This window comes from Dicentrarchus labrax, unplaced genomic scaffold (assembly GCF_905237075.1).
Source record: "Dicentrarchus labrax unplaced genomic scaffold, dlabrax2021, whole genome shotgun sequence".
In the NCBI taxonomy this organism is placed as follows: Eukaryota; Metazoa; Chordata; class Actinopteri; family Moronidae; genus Dicentrarchus; species Dicentrarchus labrax.
The window spans coordinates 17,527,578-17,538,710 of NW_026136713.1; the positions used below are offsets into that span (position 1 = coordinate 17,527,578).

General features: G+C 44.1%; 3 protein-coding genes across 4 annotated transcripts in view; 1 reads left to right on the top strand and 2 right to left on the bottom strand.

Annotated features, from left to right (window-relative positions):
- The window catches only part of zgc:92242 (uncharacterized protein LOC436899 homolog), a 122,948-nt gene that overhangs the window by 68,375 nt on the left and 43,440 nt on the right, over positions 1-11,133 (bottom strand). The window lies entirely within an intron of this gene.
- Positions 1,467-8,687, bottom strand: purab (purine-rich element binding protein Ab). Its single transcript, XM_051421066.1, has 2 exons — positions 8,589-8,687; positions 1,467-8,308 (listed from the first exon to the last, which is right to left on the bottom strand). Exon 2 carries the CDS (start codon positions 8,225-8,227, stop codon positions 7,382-7,384), a length of 846 nt encoding a protein of 281 aa, XP_051277026.1. The 5' UTR covers positions 8,228-8,308; positions 8,589-8,687; the 3' UTR covers positions 1,467-7,381.
- The window catches only part of nrg2b (neuregulin 2b), a 50,531-nt gene continuing 49,714 nt past the window's right edge, over positions 10,317-11,133 (top strand). The window contains exon 1 of one of the 2 annotated variants that reach the window (XM_051421064.1): positions 10,317-11,133. This exon is cut by the window's right edge and continues 1,574 nt beyond it. The gene's annotated coding sequence lies outside the window, so the exon portion shown is untranslated. The other variant, XM_051421065.1, reaches the window with a different exon arrangement.

Sequence of the window (11,133 nt, forward strand, 5' to 3'; positions counted from 1 at the left end):
GCGTCTTCAGCAACACGGTTGGTGCTTCATGAATTTGTGCAGCGTCCACTGTGTTTGAAGGTGAAGGTAAGTACGGTATGTTTCTGCTCCTTAAGATTTTAAAATAACCCCAGCTAGTTTATAACACAGCCCAGATTAGATAAACCCAAAATGTACTTAAATCTAATTTGACATTCAGTTCCAGTTAGCCTGTAATTGCATTAGTTTGATATAGAGCAGATGACTTCAAAAAGGCCACACAATTGAAAAATGAGGGACTGTGTTTTTCAAATAAAATATATCCTGTCCACGAACGTAAGGATGTAGCTTCCAAGGTGTATGTTAGCAGTACGCTATCTCCAGTGTAATACCTGCAGGGTCATGTATGTGTCTTACCGGCAGCTGCCAACCCTAAAAAAGGATTTGAGAGTTTGAGAATTGTTCAATAAAAAAAGAGAATTTATTTGAAAAAATGTCTTAAGATTTTGAAAGTAAAATAATTTATTGATGTCTAATGCCACTTTTTGATATTTCTATTCAATTCAAAAGCAAATATCTAGATTGTGATTAAATCACTTGTTGTGCAAGTTGGGATAACCTATAATTAATTCCACCTGTGTAGATTGTGAACTTGGCAATACACAGCGAAGAAGGATGTCTTGCCCAAAACGTCCACGTGGCAAAATTAAAAGGAAGTTGAATAGTGTTAGAATAGATAGTTGAAAAGTGTTGTCCCAGTTCTTTACTTTGTAATATGTATATATCAATACATATCAGCGTATGTCTGCCACCTCCTAAAGTCTCCATACCACTCACACTCACTCCACCCCATGAATATTATAACTATTTCGTGGTTAAAATTTCACTTTGGGTATGAATCATCTAAGCCTGCAACTCCCACTGTTCTTCACATCACCGCCGCCAGATCTGCTGGTTATAATGTTTGGTTCACAACAGCTGAGAATTTAATATGAGGCACCGTCGGTTTTACAGCGTTTGGTGCACTGACCTGCTGCCTACTGAAAAATCCTCCCCTGGCCGATAACAGTTAATACTGTTACTGTCAACAACGTGTCGTCTTTCCTACTGTGGCAACAATGTGGCGCTCTACCTTTGATTTCAACATGGAAGTCAAAAGCCGGTATCTGGAGCTCTGTTTCAAATCCGATCTTTGCATCCACTTGTTGTTACTCTGCTATCATGTTTGTACATTTCTTATTCATAAATACCTAAAGAGGCTTTCCAAACACAGCTCGGACAATTCCTCTAAAGATAGAAATGATTACAGGTAGTTCATCTCGTTCATACATGGTCTTTTTATATATATATATAAATCAATGCAATATTGTATGCATATATGTATTAAAACAACAATAATTAATGGCTATTCTACAATGTTCAATATTCAGCCAACAGATAATGAATTTCAATATTTTTCTTTTCATTTTTGTTTGTAGTGTTGAGACAGTTGTGCGGAGACAGGGACGTGTGGAATGACTTTTTATTGCGCGATTAGTCATTTTTCAGACAACAAGGCTCCCCCAACATTAAAACAAACAGCAATGTACAAAACAGCACACCTTTTTTTTGCCATCAACGGAAATTTAATAAGGTAGTGAGAGTACATAACAGAAAGTAATGAAGTGTAAGGACGCGAGTTATGATGATGTTGAGATGTATAGGATGAGCTTGATGTCAAAGCCAAAGTAAGCACCATCGTCATGTAGTCAGGAAAGGCCATATTTCAGTAAGAAATATTCTAGAAGAGGGGAGGAGAGGTTAAACATGATACAAGAGGGTTGTTATCACAGTTTTCAGACATTTTTACCAACTAAAAAAAAGAACAATATCGGTGTAGCACTACTTTATCATGCAATTTACTTTAGTAAACCTTCTGACACACAGACAAAATATACTTCAATAAGTAGAACTCAATACATCTCTGTCCAGCAATAGTCACAAAGCCTGTAATTTATACTCTTTGAATGTGAGATCCCTATCAAAAATAATATGCAGATTTTTATTTTTCTTAATATATCTAAAGTGCAAGTATTTATCCATTTTTATTCAATGCTTTCTGTAAGTATAAAATACAAAGGAAAAAAACAGCAATATGTTTTTCCTGTTTACATGTTATATTTTTCTGAAAGGAGGAGCATCATATATAACAAACCATATATATATATATACACACACACACGCCACAGATAAAATATTTTTTAAAGATACAACATATTATCTCATATGGGGATGGTAAAGGGATTTAGACCAAACGGTGACATGGGATATGTTCATTGTGCATTGACCCCACCCCTTAAAATCCAGGATCCATTTCCCAACATCTTCAAAACATTTGAAAGAACGTCTTTATAACTATACACAACAGTAGCCTATACAGTCTGCAAACATGATGGACCCTACTACTCGGTGCGTGTGCAAACAAGAAGACGTGCTGAATGAGCTCCTCTGTCAGTGGTTTGTGATGAGTCATATAGTGCTTGGCTTTGACCAGAGGCTGCGATTGGCTGTGTGATTAACCAGGAACTCTGAATGGCCAATGAAAGACTACAACACTGAAACCAGGAACAGAGCAGATTTGGTTGTCTGGAACACCTTGTGGTAGTTCAGTTTTGCTGTTACAAGTCATGTACATGTTGCTGTTTGGATGCGGTCAGAAACATGAATAATCTCCCCGTTCAAGACAGAAGGAACAAGCAGATGAAACCTACAGCTGGAGCCATCATAGCAATCTGACTTTGAGTTCATGCAACAAGTAGCTACTGCTTTTGAGCTACGTCTACAATTTGACAATTTTCTTCTTCTGTTCCCATCAGTTTAATAAACGTGTAAGAAATGGTCTGGTCACCTAACTAAATGGACACTGCAGCGTTAACAGACAAAAGGCAGGGTAACATCATGAGTAGGGATTGCTACGATGGCTACTGCTGTATAATAAATCAAAACACGATTCTCGTCAATGACTAACAGTTTCAGTGCAACATCACCCATGTACACTGAACCTAGCCAGAGCCACCGAGGACAGCACACAGCTTGACCACTGAAGCTTTACACAGAAAACAAAGCGAACAACGTCTGCCTACCATTTTGCATTTGAATCCTAGAAATGGATGACCGTGTAATGTGGGTGCAACATGGCTGCAAGGTCACTCCAGGTTTTGCTGTGACACTGGATGAGGTCTCATAAACTGAGAAATCAGATTTGATCACACTGTTTTCAGCAAAATCACAAGTGCCCCCCCTCCTCTGTAATGCAGATGCAGCTACGACCCAAAATGGACGAGTCATGTTTCACAACTAAATCATTCTGCACTAAAAACACAACTGACCCAGTAGCACCTGGCGATTACAGTCTGTAACAAAACAAGACGACTCATCTTTTAATCTTTAAGAAAATGTGTGCGTTTCACAAAGGGAGGCATTCACCAAGTGAACTATTTGAGCAGGTTCAGGCTCTCATTATATTTGGCCATTAGAGAAAGAGAAAAAGAGAAAAGGAAGTGTTGTATTTCCAGTCTTCATGTAGCATGAGCCTCCTGGAGGCCTAAATTCAATCAAGCTTAAAGCTAGAACACTTTGGGGAATAAGTGCTGTATCACAACAGACAGTCCAGATTCATGTTGAATTCAAGATGAACTCAGATTGACCTCAGATGTGCTTTGCCGGGCACATAGTAATAGTTGGCTTCTACGTGTGTTTAATGGAAATGGGCTCTTTGTAATTCACAGAGCAGTGTAAGGACATGCAGTCATCTCTTCAGGAGGGGAAAGAGATTTCTTGTTCTTCTCTAAAACAGAGAGAAAAGTCCTAACTGGATCTGTCTGACAGCCGGGTCAGTAGGTCGTGGTAGGCTGCTGCCGGTAAGCCCCTGCAGTGCAGTGCCAGGCTTCATCGGGCCTTTCACCAACACTCGGAGACAAACCTGGGCCAAAACGTCCTGCATGGAACAGATGGGATTTTCTGGAACATTTTTCTTGGCTCTGCTGCCACAGGCATGCCCAATCAAACACAGATCAACTTTTTAAAGCAAGCGTTCAACAGGACTTCTGATACCTTTTGAGCCCAGGTGTGCTTGGGGGAATTCTGCTTCAGTCTAGCCTCAGATATCCCACGTCTGGCAGGCCCAGGCTGTAACTACATTAGCAGCTTTTATCCAGCCGAGGCCTCTAAAGCTGCAATCCATGCAGTCTGTATTTCCCCTTCATACCACCTAGGTGGCACGGCACTCTGACAGGGCCTGTGACCGGGCTCAGTCGCATTAGCTGTTGTTGGCCAGCCTGCTTTATATAAAGCTGATAGGTGAACTAACCACTTGGAGCATATTGATTGTTAACTAGCACTTCAGTATAAGCCCGTAAGGTCGGTATAAGGTATAAGGTCGATCGGGTCAAAAAGAAGGAATGGACTGTGTGTCTAGCAGAGTGTATTTGGGCATTTGAACAAGTTCTGCTGCACGGACAATGAGCCAGGGCCTTTTTTTTTTACGCTTTGAATCCCAAGTTGAGAAGAGGAGCAGACCATATGAGAGAGAATTGTGATCCTCATTGTAAAAACAACAAACTCCTCCGTCCTTCGGGTCTGCTGTGCCCGATCACTATCACCTAACTAAAGTGAAACCGCAGACAAGCCAAAGTCAAATCGTAGTTCACCTGTCCTGCAATCAGCCGTCCCAGGCGAGAGGGGGGTCGTGCTCAAGCTCCAAACACACAGTTTCCTGGCTTCTAATGACAGGAGGCCTTGTGCCATTCTAGACACCATTCAAAATACTTGAGAGGCCTCCCAAACAGTCAGATAGCAACAAGAGGCCTCGACAGTGAGCGACTGTGTGTGTGTGTGTGTGTGTGTGTGTTAGCCACCCCTGGACCCGAGCCCCAGGATACTATTCAACTTCAGTGTAGGCCACTGCAGAGAGGCTGACATGGAGACAGAGCTTGTTGACTGTCTGCACTGTGTATGTGAGTGTGTGTGTGTGTTTGGGGAGGAACGAGGAGGGAAAGGGTTTTTCTCTGGGGTGACTCCGTAGGGGGACGTAAAACACCCGAACTACTCTACGCGCACTGATAGACGGACAAGGCAGCCTACTGGTTTACAGAACGTGACAGGAAAAAATACCTCACTACTAGTCTGACTTTTTTTTCCACTTTGAGTAAGTGCTTGAGAAGAAAGACTTCACATTTCGGAAAACATAATGCAGATGCATCAACCTCATCGTCATGCTTTCATATATCTACTGATCACATAGCCTATACATTTTTTCGTCTTTTAATAGTCTATACACGTGATACAATGCCGCTATTGGCACGTACACAATATTGCACACTAATATGAAATGTCCTACACTAGTCAGTCCTCTCTGCCTGGGAGGGAGGAACCTGACGTGTTTCGGACAACATAATGTGGAGAAAAGAACTTTGAAGAAGAAAAAAGAATAAAGAGCATCAGAATAAAAATAATGCAAAAGTGACATATTCTGAGCGGCGAGGCCCCCGTGGAGCGATCAAGGGGCTGTAGCACCATATAGAGATAGATACTGCCTTGGCCCTGCACTGATAGGCCTCTACATCCACTGAACTGCACTCAGACTGATGGCATGGGACTGGCCGGCTGGCCCGCCTGGCTGGCTGACTGCCTGGCTCTTTAACAGCATCCATCTCAGTTCTGACGAATAGCCTCATCCAGTCGCTCCTGATTTTGTTGTTTTTTTGTTGTTGCTGTTTTTTTTCTGTTTTTTTTTACATCATGGTGCATATGGTGTGCAAAGCCACCCGTAACATCTCCAGATGAATCTCCATGCTGACACCCAGCGCTGCCACAGGCGGTACATCTTGGGTTCTTCTCCTGTTCCAGGGAGACACATCTCTACTCTGTGAGAGGCCACCAGGCCAGGGGTGCCGCTAGGGATTCTGGGCTCCAGGGTGCCATAACACACTGGGGCCCCCCCAACCCACCCCGCCTGCCTTCCTGTTTCCAAAGTGTACGTACGGCAGCACCTCATCTTTCTGAGGGGCCCGCTCTAGCTTGGAGCTCTGTTTCTGCCCACTACCACCGTTGGCCCCCCTCACAAGCTCCTGGCAGCCTTTCAGCTTACTTTTGCCACCCATGCTCCATGCACCGCAGGGGTGTGAGTCCCGCAGCCCTGGTGAGTATATATTTCGGCCTACGTAACAGCACTCGTAAAATGAAAACGTACAGCGGTCGAGGTCACAGACCATCCACGTGAGAACACGTAAACGAGTGGAGTGTATAAGGCACGGGTCGTAATGACGTCAGAGAGGATGCGTTGCCTCGCCGCGCGCTGCGCTGACGCGTCTTTCTGTTTTTTTTAGGGTTTTTTTGTTTCCGCGCCTTGCGCTCCCACGAGTGGACCTTATTCTTTTGCATCCCCCACCCCACCACCCCCCCAGAGGAAAAAACAACCAAGTAACAGAAAGAAAAACTTAACCCACAGAAAACGTGGGTATCTTAATAAGGATTTTTTTTTTTTTTTTTTACAGCTGATTCACAAAATCATAATTAGTACATCTAAGTTAGCACTTTTTTTCATTTAAGTTTATATGGACATGGTGCAAGAGGGCTGATATTCAATATAGTAGCTCAGAGATAGATTTATCCCATTTGTTTGAGGCGCACAAAATAGGCTATTTATTTTTGAGTCTCAACATTTCCATAATGGCGTGATAGAAATGCTCTCATTAGCCTACTACGTTTCAGGTCAAATTAAAGACTACAGCCTACTTTGCCAAACTTCTTTTCAAAACATGAGCCTACACGCATGCTGACAGGTGTTTACAGGCCTGTATGTTGCGTTCTGCAATTCATACACTTTTTAGAGCGCTTTCATATTTATTCTGCGTACCTTTATAATAAACTATACATCTGGTATCAGATTTTGGTTTCATAAAGTCCATAATATATTCTCTTTGTGCTGATGTCAAATATTCGTTCTACATGAAGACTGTCATTTTATATAATAGACCTCTGGTTTTATGTTTGATTAAATCTTAGCATATGACCAGTTTGAAAACATTTAAACATTTTTTTTCTTTTCTTCTCGAAATAGCTTTGATGTGTGCAAAATCTGTTGTTTGATAGAGATATAAACACTCTGTTCATTGTCATTTAAATCAAACAGGAAACAGTTCATATCTTACAGTTCAATCCTTGATAGCAGCAGCTTACTGTTACATGGGTGGTAAGTGGGGGTGACATCCAGTAAAATGAGCGAGGAGAGAGCAGAGGTGCTGCCATGTCTGTGGAGGTTGTGCGTGTGGGGTGATTCCCTTGGAAATTTCTCTTTCTATTTTACAGTTAAAAGTCTCGTTTTTCTCTCAAGAGTTCAGTTTTGTCTTTGTTGTTTCATTTCTGCTCTCTTACAAAATCCGCGTCAGTCATCGTCGCCGTCGTCTCCGCCGTGCGGGCCCTCAGGTACCAGTTCGGAGGCCCGTTTCTCTCTACTCCTCTCCTGGATCTTCCTCATTTCCTCCGCATATTTACAGAAGGTGTTGCCGAATTTGGACCACACTTTGCACGGAACCGTGATGGAGTTCCGATACGTGGGCTTCACCTCGCTGACCCGCATGAAGACCCCGTACTTATTGGAGCCCACGTCAAAGAAGAAACGCTTGTTGTCGACCGTGAGCGAGGTGCCCTCCGGGAGCTCCGCCGGCTCCTCGTCCACGCCGTAGTCGTCGATGAGTTTGGCCAAAGCGTCGCGGAACTCGATGAGACCCTGCGCCGGCAGAGCGATGGTCTGGCCTTGCGCGCTTCCCAAGCCGGGCCCCCGATTAACGGTCTGTCGGATCCTCAGGAACCGCCCCCTCTGGTTCTCTTTCAGATCCATGTAATATTTCCGATTCTCTCGCACCAGGAATTCGCTCTTGAGCGCCCGCCGGGGCTCATCCTGCACCATGTCCGGGTTGGTCGGGCCCAGCTGGGCGTAATGTTCGATAAAGTCCCCAAGATAATCGCGGAACTCCACGGCAACCGACATGGAGAGAGTGAGGCGGCTCTTGTTTCCCCCAGCCCCGACCTCGGCTATCTTTAGGAAGCGGCCTTTAACATTCTGCTTCACGTCAAGGTAGAAGCGCTTGTTCTGGATGTCGACGCGCTTGGAGGCGAGCTCCTCGGTGTCGTGCTGCAGCCGGGACATGGCGCCCATCGCACCCGGGGGCAGCGAGCCGGGGCCTGCGGTGGGCCCTCCGTGGTCACTGCCACTGTCTCTGTCCGCCATGATGCTGCCTCCCTGCTTTACCTTCCACCGTCTCCCTCTGCCTGCTGCAACCTCGACTGCCCGTCAAACCACTCCGCCGCTCTATCGCGAGACGAGAAGAAGAGGATGGAAAAAAATGAAAGCAAACGGAGTGTTAGTGTTACTGTAGTAATCCGAGCGGGCTGCGTTCAAGACACTCAAGTTGTCTTTGCAACGTTTTGCAGAATTTTTTATTTCAGCCTTTAGTGTTGCCGTATATTGCAACTGAAAGTTAACCCCCACCCATGTGAGCGTGAAACACTGCAGTACTAACATCCACATAGATAGATAGATAGATAGATAGATAGATAGATAGATAGGTTGATTAAATTTAAGATCCCACCTGTCTGCACAAAGTCTAAAAAGTAATAAAAGTTCAGATCAGGAGCCAAAGTCACGATGTTTGTCCGATGGTCATTTGGTTTTGGGTGTTTCAGCACCATGGACAGTTGTTTGGGGCTTTCAGCACCATGGACAGCGAACCCCGGACAATCCCTGTGGAAGGAGATAGAGATAAATATATATAGAGAGAAAAATAGAGAGAGGGTGGGGGGAGAGCAGGGTGAAAAGACAAATTTCTGAATGAACAGTAGATGATAGCTGTGTGCGGAGTCTGAGGGAGGGGGCTGATACACTGTGAAGCATCATGAATCATTACCCTGTGATTGGACCTGCTTACGTGGCACTGCTTCTCAATGGCCTTGAAAGGGTTCATCAGTGAAGACAACTGTCTAGTAATGATGACTCGGACAATCAACTCATAAGAAATAAAGAAAATGAAAATGAATTCACATAAATAGGGTTACATTTGTAGAACTAATTATTTATTTATAGCGTAATTATTAAATGTACAGTTCTTGTGATGACTTCATATATAGCTTATTATGAATGCTCAAAAGTTTTGTACAAGTTTGTCTGAATCCTGCCATTAAAGGTACAACAACAGTAACAACGTCAGCAGGTAAAGTTACGAGGTCCTCATGAGGAGTGGACCTCAAGCAGAAGAATGATGTGGGGCGACTTGATGGATCTCCATCTCATAACAGCTTAATGGGATTAGACTGCAGTGGAGGACTGTTAATATCAACAGACTGTAAGAGGAACACAACAACCATTTGATTTACTGTATCTGTCGATATATGACCAAAATAATGAGTCTTTTAAAACTCACCAGCATCACGTACGCCTATAATTAAATGTCCTAACATCGATTTAACCCTCGTATATAACTTTAATCTGGCTGAGCTGGTAGAAGAAGGGGCGTTAACCTGGAAGGGAAAGGTGGGCCTCAGTATTATTAGCTTAAGGCCACTCATTTCCCTTGTGGTTTGAAGTCACTGGCTTCTTGTTTTTCACAACCACTTACGGCGAACAGTGGGCATAAAAACAGATGGGATTTGAATTTGCTCTTGAGTATTGCTGGTGGTGTAGAAAATGAGGGAAAGAGGACTGCAAAGAGGGAATCTGGGACAAGCAGAGACAGTCTGTATAATAACTATAACAAAAAAAAGGGCAGATGTTTTACTAAGACAAGTATATTGTCTTCAGAGATAGAAAGCATTAGCAGTTTAGACAGCAAGTCTACCATGAGAGGCCAATCCAAGTGACCCCATCGACACCTGGCTGAGATGTCGGTGCATTACGAATAAACAGCCCCTCTGATAATTCCCACGGATTCAGTACGAGTATCCGGGGAATCATGGAGGCAATTGGTGGCAATCCTCCCCACCCCTCGGGTCAGTCAGCAGGAATCGGATTTTACTCCCCTTCGCTTTGTCAACAAATGATTTGCTTTCAAGGCTAATTTGGAAATTCTTAAATTGTGTGCGAGGTCTCAGAGTGGTGGGCTCTAATGAATGCAAGAGTGGTTGAATGAATGAAGGAGAGACAGATCGGTGAATGGGTGGGCAGTGGGCGGAGAGGGAAAGAGGTGGGGGTGGGTCACATGGGTGGATCACACAGACTTTAAAGGGCTGTATTTCCCTCTTAAAGTGATCCCTGAAACTGGAGACGCAATCCCAGTAATGTGGAACCATCAGCATTTGACTAAGAAATAAAGAAAACCTGCACATTTTGATAACATTTAGCAGCATCCACCGTTCACTTCCCAGCAACAGTGGAAGACTCTTTGGTTGTTGGGTTAATATATGACAGTGAAGAAGGATACATGCAGTGAGGTGACAGCCCTTCATTGCAGCAATCTGGCTGTGCATGGTCTCCGGTCTGCATGAGGTGTCATCATGTGATTGGTCTTTTGGGACAGAGCACTAAACCTGTCAAAGCCTTTCAGCACCATGGACAGAGACTGGTCCCTGATGTGACCCTGCTGATGGTGAAACGGATGAATGAGGCCACACTGTGATGAAATGGCCTCCCATACATTTTCCTTTATCATCTCGGTCATAAGAACGAACCTGTCTACATGTCCCCTATATGGCATTATATTTTATCCCTCTCTCAGCATGGACAATGAAAGGCTTTCTGACCTCTAGCGAAGGGCGCACAGCTCCTCGCAGGGAGGGAAAGGCGAATCTTATGAATGGCTTGATGGATGGATACAGAGATGGAGGCAGGGGCTGGTTTGCTGTGGAGGGAGGAGGAGGAGGGGGGGTCACCATAAAAAGCCTGAGCATATTGTGCAAAGCTCTCGTTTCATTGGTGGAGATGTATTCAATGAAAAAAGTGGTTTTATTAGCTGTAGCTGAGCAGGATTGGCAAAAGATTTGGGTAGAATGTCTCTCCGGCATAATACCTGCAGGTTGGGGTAACTGATGCCCCCACGTGTTGCCACAGAGTCGTTAAACTGTACAGTATCCCAAAGGCAATATTAGTGAACTGCAGTGACTCGAATAATAGTGTGGAAAATGTCAGTTTTTGGGTGTGCTCTC

Coding starts and splice junctions, on each gene's coding strand:
- purab (XM_051421066.1), bottom strand. CDS start 8,227: ATGGCGGACAGAGACAGTGGCAGTGACCACGGAGGGCCCACCGCAGGC.